This window comes from Aptenodytes forsteri, unplaced genomic scaffold, assembly GCF_000699145.1.
Source record: "Aptenodytes forsteri isolate BGI_AS27 unplaced genomic scaffold, ASM69914v1 Scaffold10, whole genome shotgun sequence".
NCBI classification, from domain to species: Eukaryota; Metazoa; Chordata; class Aves; order Sphenisciformes; family Spheniscidae; genus Aptenodytes; species Aptenodytes forsteri.
In genome coordinates, this window is record NW_008794117.1 from 1,144,514 (window position 1) to 1,168,411 (window position 23,898).

At 36.6% G+C, this 23,898-nt stretch overlaps 1 protein-coding gene across 1 annotated transcript in view; it reads left to right on the forward strand.

Moving 5' to 3' along the window:
- Positions 1-23,610, forward strand: part of ADSS (adenylosuccinate synthase) — a 55,851-nt gene extending 32,241 nt beyond the window's left edge. Inside the window, exons 3-13 of the mRNA XM_019471214.1 lie at positions 2,132-2,200; positions 2,949-2,999; positions 5,256-5,322; positions 9,104-9,211; positions 9,505-9,586; positions 11,360-11,486; positions 14,561-14,715; positions 15,139-15,263; positions 16,327-16,424; positions 21,928-22,077; positions 22,830-23,610. Coding sequence (XP_019326759.1) covers positions 2,132-2,200; positions 2,949-2,999; positions 5,256-5,322; positions 9,104-9,211; positions 9,505-9,586; positions 11,360-11,486; positions 14,561-14,715; positions 15,139-15,263; positions 16,327-16,424; positions 21,928-22,077; positions 22,830-22,882 — 1,085 coding nt within the window. The 3' untranslated portion in view covers positions 22,883-23,610. The remainder of the gene's footprint in view (positions 1-2,131; positions 2,201-2,948; positions 3,000-5,255; positions 5,323-9,103; positions 9,212-9,504; positions 9,587-11,359; positions 11,487-14,560; positions 14,716-15,138; positions 15,264-16,326; positions 16,425-21,927; positions 22,078-22,829) is intronic.
- The last annotated feature ends 288 nt before the right edge of the window (positions 23,611-23,898 follow it).

Sequence of the window (23,898 nt, forward strand, 5' to 3'; positions counted from 1 at the left end):
GAGGGGGAGTTGGTTGGGGGGCGGTGACTGCGGCTCAGGAACTGGCTGGGCATCGGTTGGTGGGTGGTGAGTAATCGTATTGTGCATTGCTATCACTTATTTTGTATATATTTTTAATAATAATTATTATTATTAATCATTATTTTCCCTTCCTTTTCTGTTCAATTAAACTGTCTTTATCTCAACCCACAAATTTTACTTTTTTGTTTTTTCCAATTCTTTCCGCCATCCCACTGGGGGGGTGGGGTCGGGAGTGAGAGAACGGCTGTGTGGTGTTTAGCTGCCTGCTGGGTTAAATCACAACAAGCCCTTAAAATTTCCTTCTAAAAATGAAGGTAAATATAAAACATGTCTACACAGCATTATAACTATGCATATGCTTGTGTGCTGTTTCACAAATCAGGTGAGTCTCTGGGTCACTAAAGGCTATGACCTATCAACACTTCCATCCTGCTTTTTTTGATACCCAGAACTCCTGTCCCTTACACAGTGTACTTCTCTAAATCAGGACTCTGTTGCCATGCTCTTCCTATCACTTCTTCCTGCATATCTCATTGCTTTGAGCCTGTAGTCTTGCCTCTCAGCTTGGTATGTGTGCTGAGAGAAAGTGGTCACTGACAGTTTGCTAAACAGCATAGCAACTAAAGAGCCTCTGTCACTAGTTACTTGATTCGTAAACAGTACTTGCTGAATTCTTGGGTCCAGCTTGTAGTGACTGTATACTTGCAGTCAGCATTAACTCTTTACTTGATGGGAGTTGCTGGTTAATTGCCTCTTTTCAGCTGTTATAATGTGACTTGGTAGTTGGCATAGCTTTGGATCAACTTGCCTTGCCTAATGCTTCTACAGAAACTGAGCCAATGGGCATGGAAATAGATTCCCTCTGATGAAGGGGAGGTTGGGATGTTAACTGCTTCTAGTTTTGAGGGCTGTGGCAGATGATACTACTTTTATTCTCCTTTGATGTGTTACTGTATTATGTTTCTTTAAAAGTTTATTGCTTGAAAACAGTAAAAAAGGATGCCCATTTGCCATGTTTTGTTTGGTGGACTCAGGGTTGAGTAGGAAAGACCCCATCCTTTAAAAACACAGTAGGCAGGAGAGAGCTTTCTACAAATCCTCTTGTCTGTATCTGCTATCTGTTGGTCTTGTCTGTTCTGAAGTTTGTTGTTCTAGCTTCTTTTAGGTCTGCCTTGTGTTTAAAATCTTTTTTGGAAAAAAAAATTATCTGGCTTAGGATTCCACTGAAAGGGCTTATAGGTTCAAAAAAACAAAAAAAGGGCAAAAATTATTGGAGTATTATGAGAGATTATTACTATTGATTAGGACTGTACCATGAAGGTCATATTGAAGAAGTATACTTTGTATTTTGCTGTTTAGAATGCTTTTATCTATATGAAATTAGGTTATATGCAAATAGTTTCAAATGGCAGGTCCCTTCATTCTTTAGCTAGATGTTATCATAGTGATAGCTTTGGATTTACTGAGTTTGGTATGACCTTAAGATGTTTCAGTTTTGCTATATGGAAATGCTCCTTCTTAGGCACTCAGTGATGCTGGTTAATTGTATGAGCTAGTAGTCTCTTTCTGAGCAATGTCACAGCTGTAGGAAAGCCAGCTTGCTTTTGATAGAGCTTTGTCCTCTGTTATTTTTGCTCATCTGTTAACAACCCCAACTCTATTTACGGAATATTTTGTGTCTGTTTACAGCAGAAGAGTGCCGGAGGGGATGCTAGTGTTTATAATGATGATAGAAATGTGCTAAGCTTTTGAAAAACAATGGGGTTATTAAAATGAAGTACAAAGAGGGAAGTTAATTTTAGATATGAGGAAGAGGAAGCTGCATTCTGGACTGTCCCACAATGCTGTTACTGTTTGTTCTGATCTAAACTGAAAGTTTTTTGAGTTTATTAAAATGATTCAATGCATGTAGTTTGAAACGCATACTTTAGGTGTAAATCAGTCTTTTACAGACAAATTCCTAAGAATAGAAATTGCAATGTCTTGAAAGTTTAAAAACTTAAATAAAATACTCTATATACAAAACATGAAGTGTCTTTGAATTGTTTGGAATATTTTTTCCATGCTCAAAGTAACTCATTAAATTTTGTGTAATGGTTGTTTTCTTTAGGAAATGGTGTTGTAATTCATTTGCCAGGACTCTTTGAAGAAGCTGAAAAAAACTTAAAGAAAGGAAAAGGTGAGAAAATTTTAAGATACTACTCTTAAAATAGTTCGCAGGACCCTCCTCAAAAGATTCAGGTAGATGCCGCCTCTGTAGAGGTTACATACAATGTGTTTTTCCAGAACTTCATTTAGCTGCTAGTTTCTGACAGGAGTCTTGCTAGAAGTCCCAGGGCCCTCATGGGAAGACAGACAAAAGGAGTCTCTGTACAGTTTCAGAAGAAAACATGTTCTAAATATGAATTATCTGCAGACATTTTTCTTTGCTTAAAGCAGTGAATTTAAGAAGTGAAACAACTTGTTAAAGTGTGTTACCTGTTCATAGTTGTTTTACCTCTTACAATATTAGTGTACAGTTTGATGTGTGTTAATGTAAACAAATGCTGTGGTAATCACTTCTTGATTCAGAACTCAGTTTTTGGATACTTTCTGTTATGTCTGTGGCCATGCTTGGCAGCAGTCTACTTATAAGTGAGGTAAATCAATGGTCTAGATTATTCAAAACCAAAAAGCTACTAATTGATTGCTGAAATTGAGGAACTAGTAGAATAGCTAGAATTCTTCCTCAGAATAAGCCTGACTTTCTCAGCTTTATAGGCTGATGCCAAGTTTTAATTATTGAGATCTACTTTTATTCCTCTGGAACGTTATCGCTCAATCTTTAAATAGATTGACTGAAGTCTAAACATGAAAAGTATTTATATATCAGAATACAAAAATGCTATACAAAACATAATTTGAACTATTTCATTTTGTCTTTTAAGGGCTAGAAGGCTGGGAAAAAAGACTAATAATTTCTGACAGGGCTCATATTGGTAAGTTCCTGTTTGTGGTTTGGTTTTTTGTTGATTTTTTTTTGTTAATCTTTGTTTTCTCTGAACTTTCCATGGCAGTAAAAGTGTGACGATTTTTAGCCATCTCTTTTTATAGGTATGTACTCTTCTTTGGATTAAGTGTCCATACGCTGCTTTGGTTTATTGAAGATCCTAGAAAAAAAATGACCACTCAGGACCCTCCCAGGTTTATATTCTAGTGACTCTTTAATCCTATTCCATAAGCATAACCTAGTGAGGAAAGCAGGTTCACTTTCCAAACCAAAGATTAGAGGTGCAAAGCAGTCAAAAAGCAGTTCAGAAGTTAATTGACTGAAGGATTCATTTCACCCTTTGGTGTAAAAGCAGTGTTGCTTATAGCAACTTTTCTGCTGGGAAACCATGTCACTGGGCATGACTTCCAAACGAACAGGCTCCCTATGAAGTAAATTGCCACATACTTCAGAAAGGAGACTTTATGGGAAGGACTCTATAGGGGTGGAGAGAATGGCTGCCCTTTTCGCAGGGATCTCATCAGTCAAGCGTTGATTCCAGCCTATGTTCCAGACAACTCTGGAGTTTGGAGCCTGGAGTAAAATAGTGTTTAGAGTCTAAATCACCAACACAGAGCTTCAGAGGCTCTTCCTGTATCAGTCCTAGGACATCTTTATTACATAAATTCATCCTTTAAATTAGATCTTTAGATATTGTAACATAATAGTTACGTAACTGCATGTATTAGGAAATGGGCTTATTGCTGCTCTGGTAGTCATCTTCTGAAGATGCAAACATTTTAGGACTTTATCAGATAAGAGCTTGTAACACCGGAAAAAAGGTTTTGCTTTTGGTTCTGCTATTTTTTTATTTTTTTTTTTAAAACTATCTGGAATAGCTTAGTGAGTAAACATGTTATTTCAGAATAAATACGTTTTTACTTTAGAGTAACTACTGAGTTTGATGTTGCTGAGTAACTGTTCCTAAGTTACTAAAATCCCTTTTGAGAGTAGAATCGCTGTCGGTGAATTACTTGGAAATGACTAGATTATTAGAAAAACTGTTCTGCGATGATTATATTGCAATGGCAGTACTGTGAAGTTTTCATAGCTAAATGGGTCCTGAGTAGAAAGGATCGGTTATTGACTGTCACTCATAATCATTCAACCTCATAATATAAATGAACTTTCAGAATGCTTCTGTTTAGAAAGTTTTGATGACAGTCTGGAGATCTGTTACCATGATAAATATGCCTTCTCTAAAATGGGTATTGGCGATCTGTGAATGATTAATCTGTAACAAAAGATCAACCAAAAATAGGTTCAAGCTGCTGGGGATAATCTAATCCTTTAAATTAGGGGGATGTGTGGAAATAAGCGCAAAGATAAATTGGTAAGGCAAACAAGGAGAACCACTCTTGTTCTAGAGAGACTAGAGTACTTATTAAATTAGTCTGTTTCTTGCAAGTTTTCAGTCTTTCTTGTGTAATGTATAGATTAGTCGTTTAACTTTCAGGAGATAGTACTTAAGAAAAATAAGCTGGCTTCTGTTAACCTGCAAACTGTTGCACCGCTGTTTGTATTTGACATGAGTCTTGTCAGATTTTTTTTTTTTTTTTTTTGCTTTTATGGTAGACAAAGAATTGGTGCAAGGAATACTTTGCATAATCTTTGTCAATAATATGTAATGCTTTAAAAAAAATAATCAGGGCTTGTGGAGATGACTTCTGTTTACATAACAGACGGTGGGAGCTTTTGTATTTCCAAATGTATTTTAATTGATGTTGTCTAAAACATAAAAATAAAATGGTTTAAGAAATCTTTAGAATGAATGGGAATGTTTACTTAAAGTTCCCACCTTAAATTTCAGCAGTATGATGTTTTTTACTATAACCTGTTTTCCAGGATTTTTTTCAACTGCATGTTTTCTTTGCTTGTTGTCCATACATTCTTTTGGGCCACTAGAAAGCTGAAATGTCTTAGTTATTCTGTGGGAGGTGTATACACAGTCTGCAAGTATTCTACAAAATAAACACTTAAAAAAAAAAAAAGTCTCTGAAAAACCTCAGAACTTTTTCCCTGTGGAAAAATGTAGCTTGTAAAAGAGGAGAAAAAACTGTTTGTCATTTTATTTGCCTCTCTTCAGTGTGTATATTTTTGTTTTCAACATTGATAAACAGGGCTAGGGTTGGTTTGAAGAAATCATTACTGATATGGTAATATGTTTCACACAAATTTTCTACTTAAGTTATTTTTATTTTCTTAGTATTTGATTTCCACCAAGCTGCTGATGGCATCCAAGAACAGCAGAGACAAGAACAAGCGGGAAAGAAGTAGGTAGTTTTATTTTTGTCAAACATAGGATGACTTAGTACAAACATATGACTTAATACATTGGATTTCTGTTACTGTTTGTCATCGAGTTTAAAGAAGTATTCATTATCCTTGTAACGTTTCAATGTGGAGTATGCAGGGATCATTTCTTACACTTTTGTCCTCCAGTGGCTAGCAAAAGATTACATGCTTAATGAAAAGGTTATATCTTGATATTTTTGCCTTATGAAAAAGCTCCTAGTTCCCAATTTGCTTTATAAAAAGGGTTCCTACTTCTTAATGTTTTAATTGTTTACTGGAGGTATTAGTTTCTGTAAAAATATATTTCTGTTTATGAAGATTGAAGGACCCCTTTGTCATCTCCAAATAACTGAAAGGTCTGATATGACTAATTTGGTATATCATGATGCTTCATTGTCAGAAGCGCATGTAAATTTTTCACATTGTCTACTACATCCTGCTACTGACTTTATGAAGCTTTTGAAACTTCTAGAAACTAGCTGCTATGTTTCTAACTTGTGATTTCCAAGTAGCTCGCTAGTTCTTGGGGATGGGGAAGAAGCTGGCAGAATTAACTGTGACATGTCTACAGCTGGAAGGTGTTGCAGCACTATAGACTTCTGAGATACCAGTAAACTTAATCTCTCTTCTTGGAAGTTTGTCTGTGTGGAGGAAAAGCAATTCAGTCTTCCTTACTGAGACCTGTAAAAGGTATCATCCATGACAATAACCTTTAAGAGAGTTTCTGATTTGGGCATATCTTGCTTCACACAGGTTGCTATTGAGTGATAACTTGTCAATTATTCTTACACTGGGTCATTTTCACACTTGACTGTGCTGTACTAGCTGTCTCATTACCTGTTGTTTTAGGAATTAAAAAGTAAACAGGAAGAACATACATACATATATATATATATGGAAGACTAGACATATATTTTTTTATGAGCCAGTATGTGTATATCAGCTATTCTTGAATGTTTATGGAGTGCAAGCTAAAATTTTTATATAAAAATATTTGAGATTCAAAACACTGTCAGTCACTCAGCTACTTGTGAGAAGGAACCACTTTATTAGTTAGTGTTAAAAATTGTAAGGGAAAGCCCAAGGAAGAAATAACCACTTTTCTCCAATTAATTTGTTTTAAAGAAACGCAGGAAAAAAAGTTACTTTCAAAGCTAAAAAAAAGTTACATTCAAAGCTAGAAAACTGAAGTCACTCTTAAAAGTGCTGTATTTCTTCTTTCTGCGGGGTTCTTGAAATTCTGCAACAATCATACGGTTTTCAAGCTTGTTAAAACTGCTGATGGATAGAAAGTACTAAGCTATCTATTTCCTCCTAAATTTTAAGGCTAAGTGACTGTAATGGGGGAAGTACTACTACAGGCTGGCTAAGAACAGGCTATCATAAACTGATTATCAAAAGACTGTTTCCTGTTTGTCGAGGGTGGGATGGGGAATTGAAATAGCCTGCTAGCATGTCTAACTGTAGATTTGACTGCCTAGCATATTTGGTATTAAAATTCTTTTGGGTCTAACACTGCAAAGTTGATCATTATAAATAGTAAGTTTATTTTTTATTTTAACTGAATGCTTTTATCTGTTCAAATGTAGCTCAGAAACAGTCACAAGTAAGGCTCATGTAGCTTCCCTTGCAGAAAGGTTATAGAAAAGGTAATCATATATAGTATATTATGCTTATACAATTGTTTTAACTTCTATAAATACAATCTTCCGACCACTTAACTCTTTTATAAATTGGCATGTCTTAATGAAACAAAATAAATGGAAACCAACTCCTCCTTAAAAAAATTCTCTGTGGAATGTATGAATTGGGGTGGAGGCTAGAGTCAGTTATTTAAGCCACAATGTCCTGGTCTGGTTAAATGATACTGTGTGATGCAAAGTTGATTAGAATGTCTAATTCTGTCTAGAGGCAAACATATCACTCCCTGAGATTACTCAGTATTGAGTATAATTTGTTTTTTTCCAAGATTATTGTTTTGAATCTACTCCAAACTACAAATGACCTAACTAAAATGAATTACATACTGATTATGAACTGTGTTTCAGTTCACTCACGTATCAATTGGTACCCTTTAACATAAAGTTTAGTTACGACGTGTGTGTACCTTCTACTTGAAATGGAGTCCCTCTTGAACTGAGTTATGGTATGGTACTATCCTGGTTTCGGCTGGGATAGAGTTAATTTTCTCCTGAGTAGCTGGCATAGTGCTGTGTTTTGGATTTAGGATGAGAATAATGTTGATAACACACCGATGTGTTAGTTGTTGCTAAGTAGTGCTTACACTAAGTGAAGGACTTGTCAGCTTCCCATGCTCTACCGACTGAGAAGGCTGGAGGTGCACAAGGAGCTGGGAGGGGGCACAGCCAGGAGAGCTGACCCCAACTGGCCAAAGGGACATTCCATACCATGTGACATCATGCTCAGTACATCAACTGGGGGAAAGCTGGCCGGGGGGGCCGCTGCTTGGGGGACTGGCTGGGCATCGGTCGGTGGGTGGTGAGCAATTGCATCATGCATCACTTGCTTTGTATATTCTTTTATTTTTATTATTAGTACTACTATTACTATTTTATTTTATTTTATTTCAATTATTAAACTGTTGTTATCTCAACCCACGAGTTTTCTCACTTTTCCAATTCACTTCCTCATCCCACCAGGGGGGAGAGTGAGCCAGTGGCTGTGTGGTGCTCAGTTGCTGGCTGGGGTTAAACCACAACAGATACCTTCAAGGCAGGTTGAAGAAATCTGGGCCACTCTGCATATGCAGAATTTATAATTGAAGTAGATAAGGATTTATGTGTCTGCTCAGGGGGGAAAAAAAACCCAACCAAAAAACAACAAAAACCCAAACCAGTTAAAACTAAGTTCAAAACTAAGCTTAGCAATGTACAGCACACTTCTGAAAATGCTGTGCACCTGTTCACTTCTTAAAAAGTGACTTAATCTTTTGAGAGCGATGGGGATGATGTTTGATAATCTGCCTGTGATGAGTGCAGTTTGGCTCCATTTTGGTAACTACTTAGCAAGACTCTGGCAGAAAACACTTTCTGAACTAGCTGTACTTCTCTGACAGTGAAGTCAGTGCAAGCAAGTTGTATCTTATGATATCACTGACTTAAGCTGAAAAAGGCTTTTCAGGCAGAGTGAGTAGGTAAGGGTAAGAAAAAGAACAGGTTTTCAGAATCAGCTACAGTGGAAAATCTATTCCTGAACCCTTTCTAACGTACAGCATTTTGAGTATCCTTGTCACTCTTAGATGCTCAGCAGTGTTTTCTGTTTTCCTGGCTCCAACTGAGGCATTTAGAATTAAATGAAATATTTATTACATACAAACTTGAAATCCATACTGTTTGTGCTGTTGCTTTATGGAGGACTTTCTTTAGGTCTTCAGGACAGTTTTTTAAGAAGGTGTTTAGTTAGTTTCAGTTCATAGTTCTGAAGGATGTCTTGGCATTGAGTTCCTTAAGTATAAAAGTTGGGAATCGTGTACAAATAAATACATAAGAGTTCACTAAAGTATGAAAAGGTATTGGTTTAAAAACAAGTATGTAGAAGATTAATATATTAATGTCTATAAACAGTGATATTCTGAAACTATGTTGCTTACTAAAAGTACCTCGTGTTTTAAATGCTTAAAACAAGGTTCTAAATGCTTGCAATTAACAGCACTTCATTTTATGCCAAGGATGTATTAGCTTTAAAGAAAAAACCCTTAGTTTTATATCAAGAATAACTCCTGTTGTTATCTTTTGAAAGTTTGGGAACTACCAAAAAAGGAATTGGTCCAGTATATTCTTCAAAAGCAGCTCGAAGTGGACTCAGAATGTGTGATCTTGTTTCTGATTTTGATGAATTTTCTGAGAGGTAATTTCTGTATTTTAATGCACTGTTGTAAACACAGTTTTCGGTTTCTGGGTAGTAACCTGTGTAAGCATTTACATCTGGTTGCTGTTACTTTTTTTAAATTAATTTTTTTAATTTGGGAATGATTTTATTTATAATTTTATTAAATTATTTATAATTATTGAAATAATTTATTGTTTAAAATTTTCTAATCACCAAATAATTGCAGATATGTAACCAGTAAAACCTAAGGTTGGTGGGGGCGTGAGGAGGAAAACAAACAAAAACCTTAGTGAAGCTTTTTTGCCTTCCAGGTTCAAAGTGTTAGCCAATCAGTACAAAGCGATATATCCTACCTTAGAGATAGATATTGAAGGGGAATTGAAAAAGCTCAAGGTAAGCCTGCTTCTGCTGTTAAATGATATAATCACTGTGTGCAGTTACCGATATGTAAATCTCTTGGTGACTGACGCTTGTGTGAGGAGTTAAAACATAATACATATCATGGGAAATTGGTATGTATCAATTTTAAAGAGTCTGCTAGTGTCCTTAAAGACACTTTTGACCCCGCTTAATGCAGCATTTCAAAACTTGGTTTCAAGAGAAATATTGTAAACTTTAAGGAAAAGGCTTGTATAGGGAGAATTATTTTTGACTTCCACTTGCTCAAACATACTGGCTAGGAGAAAAAAAAACAAGACTGTAGTTGGGGAAGGTATGTTTCATTGAAAGTAGAATATTAATTCATTGTGTCAAACTTAAGAACTGAACTAAATTATTATTCTAAGTAATAAACCTTAAGGAAAAAAAATACTGTCTAACAACATAGAAAAATGTAAGTTGATAGCAGCAGAACTAAGGAAGCCTGATTGCCAGCTTGGTTAATTATGAATTCTGATCTGATGTTTTCCCTGCAATTGGGACAGTTGTGAGATTTCTCACTGGTATTAATTCTCTTATGCCAAATAGTGCGATTTTTGAGGTGCACCCAAGTTCTTACTTGAAAAAATTGTCAGGTGTCTTACCCAGCCTTTTGTTCATGCATTTTATAGAAACTTAACTGCATGAGATTTTTTTTTTACCCCTTAGAAAACTTCAACCAAATTCGACAAATTGTTTAAAACCATTGTGTGGAACAGGGGAGGGCGTGCACAGTTACATGTTTAATGTAACTTTCAGAAAATCAGGCCAAAGAAATCATCCTTCTTGTATCTTTAGTTGCCACTAAACTCAGTTTACCAGCTCTAGAATGGAGTATATGGGAGTTCTTAGCATTTCTGTTTGTCTTACTTTAAGTAATATCTGTTACGCATGTTGAGTTGTAGTATTTTTATCAATATGTAGACCTAAAAATCAGTTACAGTTGAGTGTTGTATAATGCTTTATAGTTTACTTAATACACATTAGGATTACAGAATATCTGAAACTCATTGTTAGGGTGGAAACGTATTATGTATTTGTAGCTTGACAAAAATTATTTGGACTTCATGTTTGTTTTATGCTAATGCACTTGATTAAATTCTGAAAGACAAAGTGTTATATATCATGTGAAGTGAATCATTAGAATGAGAACTTCATATGTTCTCATGGAGGAAAAAAGCTATGTACCAAGTGTTAACCTGAACATTACTGGCTTTGACATCCAGCTACTCAGTGGCGTTCAGGCACTTGACCTTAATTCCAATAAATAACTTTTTACTTTTACTTACAAACGTACTTGTATATATATCACAAATTAATGCTGCTTTACAGTTCTGTGCATTTGTTGGCTTCACATGGCCAGAAGTGGAACCCCCCACATGCTGGTCTTGGGGGGGAAATTTTGAACACTTGGAAATGAAATACTGAATACAGTAAAGTATTGTGATTATGCTTAAGCTTGAATATTTCTAAAGCATTTTAAAAGTTTGGATTTTATTTCTTTTTTCTCCCCCCCCCCCCCCCCCTTTTCTTTCTTTCCCCCTAGAAAGAGCATACGTGTCTATTGTCTGAGTCTAATGTTCTTCCTTCCCTTGTTCACATATTATGGCATATTTAGCATTTCTTTATGTTTGCCTTTCCTTTTCAAAAGGAATAAGAGCATTGTTGCGAGGGAGCAATAGCACTTGTACTCTGGCTGGCTTTATCATAATGAAATTATACTATACAATAGTCTTTTGTATTATTCAGGGCTGCATGGAAAAAATAAAACCAATGGTAAAGGATGGTGTTTATTTCATGTATGAGGCTTTACATGGACCACCAAAGAAGATCTTAGTAGAAGGTGCAAATGCAGCACTGCTGGACATAGATTTTGGTAGGTATAACCTTTTTGAGACGCACGTTGCTATATACTTATGTTGTGAAAGAGGAACACTAAATATAAGCTCTTCTGTGCTTAGCTGTTCTAATGGCAGAAGTGTTTTGTATTTTGGAAGAATAGTACTCTCTCTGACTAGCAAATAATTAGAGGGGGGAAAAGAGTTTTTAATTAAATTCTTTCAAAAAGCTTTAGACTCTCCCAAGATTAATTATTTGAATGACAGTAAAGATCAGGTGATTTTTCTTAAATAGAGTGTAGCTATTACTTCACTGTCTATGAATTTCATATGAAATAACTCACAGTTGTATACATCTATGGAAAACACCTGAGAAGAAAAATGGAGAGCTTTGAGAGGCAAAGTATATATGCAAAATACTGGTTGATTTTTGAAGAATCAGCTTGCATTTTTTTTAAACCCTTTATATAACACCTAGTTTTCCCCTGTTTCACGATGTAAGGAAAGATGTTGGGAATCTGGATTGCTAAGGAGGCAAGAGTGAAAAGATTATCCCAATGAATTTGAAATTATAAATGATGCAGTTTTTCTTAAAACACTAATTTTGCTAATAAAATTAGAAACTTCTTGATAGAAGCAGCTTTTTTTTTAAAAGATTATGATGTTTGTTATCATTATATTGTAAGGACAGATAAATTATTATACCTCTCTATAGGCATAAGCAGCCTATATGATTGGCTCCTGCATTTTGTCACATTTTTCTTCAGTCTCACTAGCCTTGTAACTGCATCGTTTTTATTGATGGCAAGATGCTTAAGCCAGAAATTGAAGCCTGTAAGGACTACTGTCAAACAAATACAACAAAGTACGCGCTCTGCTTTCCACTGGTAGGAGTTCTGATATTGGGCGTTTTCAAACATTGCGTTTGAAAGCCTCTTCTTTTAAGAGGAAGATGTGTCTAAGACTAGTCACTATAAGCATAAGCACCAATTTTTCCCGTGATAATCTGAATATTGGAAGAAACTGCCTTTTTTAACAAGTGGGGAAAAAAAAAAAAAGGAAAGTCTTTAAATACGCTTGTCACAGGGAAATGTTTGATACAAACCTGAGAAACTTGCAGAAAACTTGGGGGGTGTTGTTTTTTGTAAGTAGTGAGGATTTTAAATTTCATATAAGTATAGGAAATGCAAATAGTTTGAAACTCATCAGGTATGTCTATAATATGTACAGAGTTGTTTGTGTCACTCAGATTTTTTTTTCTCCTGCCTGTGCTGTGAGACCCACACACAGAGAGAATATCTGCTCTCCTTAGGTAGATACCATCAGTGGATTGGACACTTGGGTTAACAATAGACAAGTCCTAGTCAAAAGATTTGACAATGTCAAATTTGATTATTGAGCTTTCTGAATGAGGCTATTTTCCGTGCCTCGGTGCACAGAAGTCTTAATACTGAAGTGAGTTTTATGAATGTGTGTCTGTTCGCAGTGAAGACGGTAAGTCCCCAGCCTTGCAGTCCATCCCGCTTTTCTGGAGCATGCAATGAAGCTCGCATGTGCGTGTGTCTGGGAGTGGGGGCGTGTGTGTGTGTGGTCTTCTGTGTTTTTAAACACCGAGTGAGGATAAACCAATGTCAATATACCAGGCTGGGAGCTGAAAATGAGTAAGAAGTGTCTCATTGACTCTGTTTGTAACATCCACAAGCTATATTTACCTGTCAGTAAAGAAAAGCTCAACTACTGTGTCCGAAGAAAGATAAAGACTAATTAGTGCTTGCAAACTGCTGTTACCTATCACCTGTAAGCCTGGGTTTTTCTCTTGAGAGATTTAAGCAAAAGAAGCAAGACGTACCTGAAGCTAGTCTGCAAAACCTCACTGAAGAGACTCTGAAAGATTTTTGACTTTTTAAAGTTGTCTGTATTGCTTTCAATTCCTTTTGTCTTGGCTGTTCCTCTCTTACCTATCTCTGACTTTTACACCAAAAGGAAAAAAAAAAGTCTGAAGCATGAGGTAGAAGTCTCTCGCTTATATGTAGTTACTGTGTGGCTGAAGCATTTGTTCACAATTCAAATCAACTAAGGACTGGCATGGTCTCTTTCATCTTCCATTACTTTAAAAAAAAAAAAAAGTATAAACCTAAGGATTTTGAGATGTTTAACTATTTTACGTGTCCAGGCTGCTTTTTAAGAGGACTGAATATTTAACTAGAGACAAACTCTCACCACTAATGAACTAGACTATATTCCCAAAGTCTTTTTTTTTTTCTTTTCTTTTATTTTTTTTAATTGTGGAAATAATTTTTTCTTTTCTTTTTTTCTTTAATTGTGGAAATAATTTTTTTCATTTGATTATGTAAGCAAAATTGTTCTTTCCAGAATTCTACGTTTCTTTGCAATTTCTTACCCTTATAATGTGCTGACCAGTTTGTAGAGCTTGGGTTTTGGGGTTTTTTTAATCTCCCAAAATGAAAAATGGTAAACCTGTATTTTCTAACCTTTTAATACCATTTTCTGAAGCTTTAATTGTGGAAATAATTTTTTTCATTTGATTATGTAAGCAAAATTGTTCTTTCCAGAATTCTACGTTTCTTTGCAATTTCTTACCCTTATAATGTGCTGACCAGTTTGTAGAGCTTGGGTTTTGGGGTTTTTTTAATCTCCCAAAATGAAAAATGGTAAACCTGTATTTTCTAACCTTTTAATACCATTTTCTGAAGAATCTTCCTTCAAATTTTCACATTGTTCTACTAGTGAGTATATTTTATATAAGATAGCAAGGCATGGTTTTCTGGTGTCTTATTCCAATTTTTGAGTTGTATGATCATTCAGAATTGTTATGTCATCAACTTTTGCCTCTGTATCAGTCGAAGTAAGTGGTAAGATTTCTACCTTTTTCAATAAAGAAGGATCAGACAATGTAAATACAAAGCTAAGAGCTCATTAAATATGTTCTTGACCGCAAAATAAATTTACTGTGCGTTTTGTTTTGTTTTTTAGTGTTGTAAAACCTAGGTAAGTGCAATGCAAGTACTATTCCTCACCAGGGTAGATTTTTTTTTTTAATAGTTTAAAAGCAGTGTTTTAATAAGTTTTTAAAACCAATTTTTTTTAATAGGCACATATCCTTTTGTGACTTCATCAAACTGCACAGTTGGAGGTGTGTGTACAGGTCTGGGCATGCCACCACAGAATGTCGGGGAAGTGTACGGAGTTGTGAAAGCATATACAACGAGAGTTGGAATTGGTGCCTTTCCTACAGAACAAAATAATGTGAGTATTATCAGCCCTAGATGTGACCTGTAACTGGGTGAAATAACTTGGTGTGTCTGTCATATGTTAAATCAGTGTTACTTGTTAAATGCAAGTAGCTGGCGGTATGTTTGGATATCTCATTCTTCTGATTCTAGATTGAGCTTACAGGATTGCCAAATCTGATTGTCAGTTTCTCAGACCTTCCTATGGAATAGAAGGCTAGAGCAGGAACAAATTTTGAGAGATTTGCTCAAATAGCGTTCTCTTGAATTAGAAATAGCATTTTGTATTTCTATTTTCATCTCAATGGACAACTTTGTGAAAAATTGGGGGAAGAACTTTTAAGGTAATTTACAATATCGTAAAATGCTGTTAAGTATACACCTGCATCATGTATTGCAAATAAAAAAAGGCTCATGTAATAGTATTACTCTTTGTTAGGAAATTGGAGAATTGCTGCAAATGAGAGGTAAAGAGTTTGGTGTTACCACTGGTAGAAAGAGAAGATGTGGCTGGCTGGACCTTGTGTTACTCCGATATGCCTACATGATTAATGGATTTACTGCGTGAGTTATTTTGACAGCTTTGCTGGCAACTTGACATAAAATCATGAAATGCTACAGATTACTGTAAACTGTACATATACTAGTTAGTAACATTCAGACTGTTCGTATTGATTTGTTGATTGTTTTGATATTTTGATAAATTAACTGTCACTTATTTTTCCTATCATTAAATGTTTTTATATTTGACATTTTCATACTTGTAAATTTTTGTTTCCTTTACTTGTAGCACATCGTTATTTCTCATTTAAAATGATCCAAGAAGCACTTATGTATCTTAGTACTTGATGCTTTGAGCTATCCCAACCCCTGCCATCCCACCAAACCAAATCAAATGCATTACAAGGGCCTTAAAACCTGATACAGTTTGTGGGGTTTTGTTTTGTTAGTTTGTTTTCAAAATAAGACAGATGGGAACCCATCAATATCTTCAGCAGTATGTGTAAATGTAGAAAATTTGGATATGACTTTGGGATTTTAATTAAAATAAAAAATAGGTGTCTGAAACAAAACTGGTATAAAATTTCCAGTAGATCAAATTGTGTAAATATATGCTTTACTTAAATTTTCCTGGTTTTCTTGTCCTTTGTGGTTTTTATTTAAAATAGGATGCAGCCAGGTATTTACAGAGCCAGTGTTTGATTATTTTGCTGCCTTCGCTGTAGGACAGGAACATTTGGCAGAGGACAGGAACAGACAGCAACAGGCATCATGCTATGAAACCATCTCAAGTGAATGGTCATAAAGTATCTTGGCAGCACCCTGACCAATTAAAATTCTAACACTTAAAGCTATAGACCAGTCACTTTAATTGGACAATACCTGTTCTTTGAATTTTGCCATTTTTTTACAGTACTAGATCTAAGGACGCAACAAAAAGGCTGTTTGAGTTTTCTTCTTTTTAAAGTCACACCAGATAAATAGATTAGTGCCATACGAGATATTTTTCTAAGGAAAGATAATTAATTGCAATGTGCAGGAATCAGTTTTTCTTTTGGTATTTTTACAATGTGATGAGAGTTGAGAGTTGTTGAACTTGTTTAATCAGAGTGATGTTTCTTTATAGATTGGCGCTTACCAAATTGGATATCTTGGATGTATTTCCAGAAATCAAAGTTGGTGTTGCATACAAACTAGATGGTGAAATCATACCTCATTTTCCTGGTAAGACTGCTTGTTTAACTATTTTAGATTTTAGTGAAATGTAGTCTGATACTTAAATGCGTTTGACTTGTAAAATTTATGACAGGTATGTGTTACTTCAGCATCAAGCCATTAATGTCTTCCCAGATGCACCAGAGACACCCTGTACCACACCTGTACCCACACTGTAAAGACACCTTTACCAAATACTGTCCTTTTCTACTAGAAAGATGCAAAGTGCTATATAAAGCTTCTTAAACGTAAATGTTGTTACTGCTTTATCCCTTTCCTTTAATACAGCCTGCATTACCTTCAGTCTAAATTGGAAGCTTGTTTCACACTCCAAACCCAGTGTCTTATTCCCACTACTGTATTCATCCCCTCTTCTAGCAGGACAAGTCTTCATTTAAGCATGCGGTGAACCACATGAGAACTGATCCAGTTGAAAAGCCAGGTTTTTCTCTCCCTTTGTTATTTTTCTAACAGTTCAGTTCCCTTTAATGGTTCACAGAGCAGCCAAAAACCTGTCAAACCTACGCAATGGAAAAGAGGGAAAAGGGGTGGGGGAGGAAATGGGCAATTAGTTTAGGTGAAAGCAAAACCATTTTCTAATGCAGGACCACCATACATCAGCTCAGCATGGTAGAAACTATACCTCCTCAGGAGGACAGCGGTCATTTTAGTGATCACTTTTACCTGAAAAGTGTATCAGCATGTTAAAATAATCAAATATCACAAAACATTGTTTTCATGGGTAATGTATCTTTTTCAGTTTGCTATAGTAGAGAAACTCCAGAAAAAGGAAGAACATTAGCCGGTACTAAAGATTGGACTTCCTGATTTTCTAATGTGCGCATAGATGCCCATTTCCATTCTAATTTTTACCTCAGGGTTTGAGGTTTGGTCACATGTTACAATTTTTCATATGATATCATCAGCAGAGAACTCTTTGTGAATGAGGAGATCAACTGTAGTAATCAGATACAACTCTCAGCAGGACTTAGGTAGTGTAAAGATGTAATTATGTATAAAGGAATAAGTGATGATCTGCCGGCAGTCCTTGCAAATAGCACATATCTGTTAGGGAAATTCATAAGGAGTTAACAAAAAAAAAAAAAAATCTGTTTCTCCATGTGCTTGGGGGAGTTCTCTAATTGATTTGCCCTCCAGTATCTTCAAACAAAAGTGCCAGTTACAATCTGAATGCATACTGCATGACATGGCACGCACTTTTATTCAGGAAATTTAGTACTCATCTTGCACTAAACCAGGGAATGCTTTTCTCTTTTTAAGATGCAGATATTCCCTGATTGATACCCTTATCAAAATATTAAGGAAATTTGTATGTACTTTAGATGGCCTTTGAACATAATGGAGTTTGCACGTTTGGATTGAGAACTACTCAGTAAATGCTTCATCTGTAGCCCTGTTATCTAACCTGGGGGCTGTTTGGACTGTCTTGTGCTCAAGCCAGGAGGACCTTCTCTGGCAGTCTATCATTAAAGATGGCATGAACAGGCAGACATCTTTTCCAGTACTAAGACTTCAGTGATTACTTTTTTTTTCCCCTTCATTGTGTCTCTCAGATGGGACCAGAATCTTTTTACAACTCCTGAGGGCAGACTTTGATCCCTGTATACGCCCAGGTAACAGATAGCTGACCTTTGGTCATATCAGCACAACGTGGTTCACCTGCCTAACTGTATTTTTCTTTACTGTATGAAAAATCAAGAATTCCGGTAGAAATTTAGTAGAAGCTGTTGTCTTTGCTGTTGACATGCTGTCTTCCTTAAGTGTCAGGAAGGAGTTTGAGCTGAACTTCTGCTAAGCTGGAGGATGCTGTCTCTCACAGTGCCTCTGTGTTCCACACCTCTCTCTTTGCTATACTTCCCAACATTTGGCAGCATTTTCAGCACATATGCTGCAGGTTACTTATTACCCCTGTCCCTGGCATAAAAACCTAAAGGTAACTTTCTTCCCACCTTGTGTTTTGCAGACCATTAGATTATTTCCGATGTCTACATCTCTGCATGCTGTGTACTTGTATAATTTATTTATTTTTTTAAACTTGCCACTTTGACATTTTGAATTTAATTTAGAAGAGATCTAGTCTGGGAATCTCTCACTGGCAGGGTATTTCTTTCTCTCTCCCCTCCCTACCCTCCCACTCTCTTGGAGATGTTAGTGATTTACCCTTCTTGTCAAATGACTGTCTCTAATTTAGAAGCACACACAGTGCCCACCATCTCAGGAAAAACACGCCATATTTCATATATTGTTCCTTTTTCCAGCTGGATCAGAGAATCCTACGAGTCTCACTCAGTTTTTTTAGCTTAGATTTCTGTGGGCATTTCATAATCTCCTGTTAAGAAAGAACTGAAAATGTCTTGTAAATTTACAGCTGACTTCAGTTGGTATCATTGAGGCTGTAGTCTTTTGCTATGGAGCTGGCCAGTATCTCCATTTCTGTTCAGTCATAGGAGTTTATGAAAGAAAGATAGAACTGCCTGCTAGCTCTGAGCTGATCTGTTTAAAAGGAATGTGGAAGCCATGGTCTAGTCCTGCTAATGCCTCCTGTCCAAGTTCAGGCGTCAGTTGATCTCAGCACAGACACAACCTCTAGCTCAGGAGACTTTGAAAACACAGATCCTTAGGAAATTGGGAGATTATTTTGGAGAAGCTTTACTTCATGCTTGCTTTTTTTTCTTGTGCTCTTTCCCTGGGCATCTGCTGTAGGTTAAAGAGCTAGGACACTGTGCTAGATGCATCTTTGGTCTGACTTACATGACTGTTTTTATGTTCAGTTTCTGGAAATTGCTGGAGGATCTTTCTCTTACAGTGGTGCCAAGATCCCAAATTTCAGCTATTCTTTCTGAGTTGGAAGTAACATCACATCATTCCCTCTCCAAATTATAGTACCAGACTACCAGAGATCATTATATCTGCTCTCTCTGTTATCTAATTCAGCTGTTAATAAGGAATATTCCAGAAAGCCTAAAAGATAAAACCCCTAAGGGAAGAGCTGAGAGAAATCTAGATGGTGACTACATCTGTTACTACACTGAGCTCAGTTTATGGCTTATCTTTACCACACATCATCTTTTATCACACCTGCTGGAGAGCGAAATGAGAGAATAATTTGAAACATCGAGAAATTTATCCCTTCTTTTTCTTCCTCTCTTTTGGGGAAGTAAGGAATCGAACTAATACAGAGTAATGGAAGATTGTTGAAAAGGTTAGACCGTTGAATTCTAAGTGCTTTCAGCTTTCATAGAATCATAGAATCATTAAGGTTGGAAGAGACCTCTAAGATCATCGAGTCCAACCGTCGACCCAACACCACCATGCCCACTAAACCATGTCCCTAAGCGCCTCATCTACACGTCTTTTAAATACCTCCAGGGATGGGGACTCAACCACTTCCCTGGGCAGCCTGTTCCAATGTTTAACCACTCTTTCAGTAAAGAAATTTTTCCTCACGTCCAATCTAAACCTCCCCTGGCACAACTTGAGGCCATTTCCTCTCGTCCTATCGCTTGTTACTTGGGAGAAGAGACCGACACCCACCTCACTACAACCTCCTTTCAGGTAGTTGTAGAGAGCGATGAGGTCTCCCCTCAGCCTCCTTTTCTCCAGGCTAAACATTCCCAGTTCCCTCAGCCGCTCCTCATAAGACTTGTTCTCCAGACCCCTCACCAGCCTCGTTGCCCTTCTCTGGACACGCTCCAGCACCTCAACGTCCTTCTTGTAGTGAGGGGCCCAAAACTGAACACAGTATTTGAGGTGCGGCCTCACCAGTGCCGAGTACAGGGGCACGATCACTTCCCTACTCCTGCTGGCCACACTGTTTCTGATACAGGCCAGGATGCTCTTGGCCTTCTTGGCCGCCTGGGCACACTGCCGGCTCATGTTCAGCCGGCTGTCGACCAACACCCCCAGGTCCTTTTCCGACAGGCAAAGGACCTTTCTCCCAGCTAGCCTCATCAGAGAGGCTTCAAAGTAAAAATGCCTGTGGACCTCCAAGATTAGGTGTTCAGTCACTTTCCCTCTTCAGAAAGAGGGAGGCTAGCGTCTTATTCTAGACCATCTGCAATGCCCAGAGATTAGTTTGTGGTTTTGCACTTTGAATATAGCTATTCTATTTTACAGATCACCTGGACAGCAGACAACACCTCAGTTGTTACTGCTGATGACCTTAAAGAAAGTCCTTATCCTTGGCCTCTGCAACCCAACATCCTTAATGTGCCTGTCTGTCCTGATTACAAGTATTGATTCGGGATCATTTGCCTTAACCTGTGAACACCTCAGTCCAAAAATTGTGCATTTCTTCACTGTTGTAGGCTTTGAAGTCAGTAGAGTATCGTCCTCTTCACCTTACCTAAAATGCCTAGTTCATAAAGGCTGTCCTAACAACATTGCTACGATTGAACTCTTACCTGCACCAGGACAAATCATTCAATATGCTGAGCCTGAGTTTGTTTACTACACACACGCTGGAGGGCATTAGCTATGGTTTTGTATTTGCACCTCTACTGTGCCTCTTGCGCCTAAAACCCTTTCCCAGGTTGACTAGCTGTCTTTGCAGGTGTGACTTGATCAGAGACATGGAGCCTACATAACATTAATTACAGTGCCTTTGACAGAACCCTGTCTTTTTCAGGAGGGGAAGAATGCCTGACACCTCCCTTTTTTTTTTTTTAATCAATGTATTTTCACCATTTTCAGGTTTAACGCTTTAGTTTCGCTGCCCAGGTCATTCCAAGACTAATGTTCAGATAGTTACTGGAATGATTCAATTCCAGAACAATGCACTTAGCATCTTGTCCAGTACTTGAAATCATCACAGGATTCAGAGTTAATGGACAACATTGTAGCAAGTTACTAAATTAAGGACAAGATGGAATATACTCATTGCTTCTATTCTGGGAAGTAATTGGAACAGTTACAGTTCATACATCGTGTGGGACTCCATAGTGGTTGACAAATTCATTGTAGAGTTTTGGGGCAAAGGGTCTGTGGGCATCAGAAGTCTATTATGTATAAACTACATCTTATGACTATGTTTAGTAAAAAGTACACTCCTGTGCCATTTTAAAATATGTTTTAACTGCCTGATACATACAAGCTGGTGCCTAATTTTCCTTTCACATCACCAAATTCCCTCATGAAGGGGGAGTTGGATCTTGGTATTTGTTCAGCAAAAAAAAAAAGTCAACATTTTGGGGAATTACTCTTCCTGAAAAGTTGTTTTCTGAACTGAAAAGACTGTGGTTTAGCAAAATGTATGCATGTGACTGTGAGTACTGGAATTCCTAAAGTCTAAGTCCTGATAGTTACTGGATTTTTTTTTTCCTCTGCTTATATTAACAAAAAAGGACACTTCAGCACCTTCAGTGCTGGTATTATCTTATCAGTAAACCTCTTTGTATGGGAAAAGAATAAAAAGCTTTACAGTTATGTGTTTAGTGCTAGAGAATATATAATCTTTGTAGGCATAATATTTTTGTTCCTGTTTGCTTCTCAGCCAACCAGGAAGTCTTAAATAAAGTAGAGGTTCAGTATGAGACACTCCCAGGATGGGATACGGACATATCAAATGCAAGGACGTTTGATGAGCTGCCTGTAAATGCACAAAATTATGTTCGCTTTATAGAAATGGAGTTGGGCGTTCCTGGTAAGTAAAACAGATTTTGTTGTTGTTTTTTGTTTTTTTTTCCTGCTCCATGAAACCTGTCTTGTATTTTGCCTTAATGAACATTCAGAATATTGAATACTAGTTTGTAGCTGTGCTTATTCTGATGTACCTGGTGATACTTGTAATTATTGTTTTACTTCTTTTTAGCTGTTGAATTGAAAATTTTCAAAAGCTTTAATATGCATTCTTTCTTTGGCTTATACTACAGTTCTTGTTCAGCTGAGATTTTTATAACTTGCTTAAGTGTTTTTGAGATTGGTTATAAATAGGGGTTTAGTTCTGCTGCCATTATGAAGTCAGTGGGACTACTGGTATATTAACTTGATTAAATATATGTGACAGAGGTCCTAAACTAACAAATTTCTCTATGCCCCCTAATAAAGATGATCCTGTGGTTCCATCCAAAGCTGGGAATTAGGAGATGATGCAAATCTTTACTGTTCTGACAGTTTCTACGTATCTCTTTCCTATGATGTGGAAAACTGATTTATTCATTATGGCAGCTTCAAGACTGTTCCTGCTTTTCTAAGTTACCAATGCATTCTTACTTGGAGAACAATAGACATAGTTATCGTTTCTTAACATACTAATAGTATGTGCTGTGTTTTTCTTCAGACTACGGTACTTAAAATCTTAAGCGCTTAAGAAGATAAGGTTGTATCTTATCTTAAGATACAATCCGATCTTGCTTTGTATTACTTAAAATAAAAGTTTGCTTTTCTCTCCTGCAGTTAAATGGATTGGAGTAGGGAAATCCAGGGAATCAATGATCCAGCTGTTTTAAAGATTTCAGATGCATGGAAGAAAGCACACTCCTCAAAAGACTGCTCATTCTTAAATGCATTAGTAGCCCGCAAAGCAAAGATGTTGGAAAGATAGATTTTTTTTGCATGGAAAGAAATGCTAGAGTTGATACCCCCAAATCAATCGCTACACCTGAAAGGGACTTTAACATGAACCTGTATCAGTTCTTGTTCAACTGCAATTTCCAGGACACTTGTCACTGTTGTTCAAGGTGCCATCAGATTTTTTTCCTTTACCTAATATTTACTTCATAATGTAATTCCTGTTTGAAAATCTAAGGTAGCATTATTTTCATGACTGTTTGTCTTTGTTATCCTCTCTCTGCTTTTGGCGGTGTTACTTCCCTGAAATTTTAGACAGTAAAAATAATGCAGTTTTGCACAGATAGTTTTACATCCTCATTATTTGTATTCCTAAAGCTGTTGTATTCTTAATGGCTGCTCTTGTGAGTGATTAAAGAGAGGGATTCTGATTTTATAATGCTATAAATGCTGTCTAAATTATTGTGTGATCTGTTTTTTAAAAAAAGATGTGATGCCAAGTTGTTAAAAATGTCCAGGTTTTTTTAGCTGTGTAACACAGAAAACTTACTGTTTGTAACTCACAGAGGACACTCAAGTGTTTACCAGGAAGTGTGCCCAGAAAGTTAGAAAACTGATATTGTAAAAAGTTCCTTTGCGATTATTAAAGAACCGTTCTGATTTTGAGTTAAATGTTTTATAATGTTACTCTTTTTTTTTCTGGTATTTGAAAAACCCTGCACTTCTCTACTTCCAAGGCGTGTATCTCAAACTGTTTCCCTAATTAAATGAGGTTATATTTATATTTGGTGAGAAATATAACATTTTGATGCCCTTTTAAATTCCTTTCTACATAGCCAATAGAAGATCTTTCTCTGGAGAACTGGCAAAGCACAGACACTTTTGTAGTTATAAATTGAAGATGCTTTAGAAATAACATTTGAAGTACTCAACATATTTAGATGTAGGGAAAATA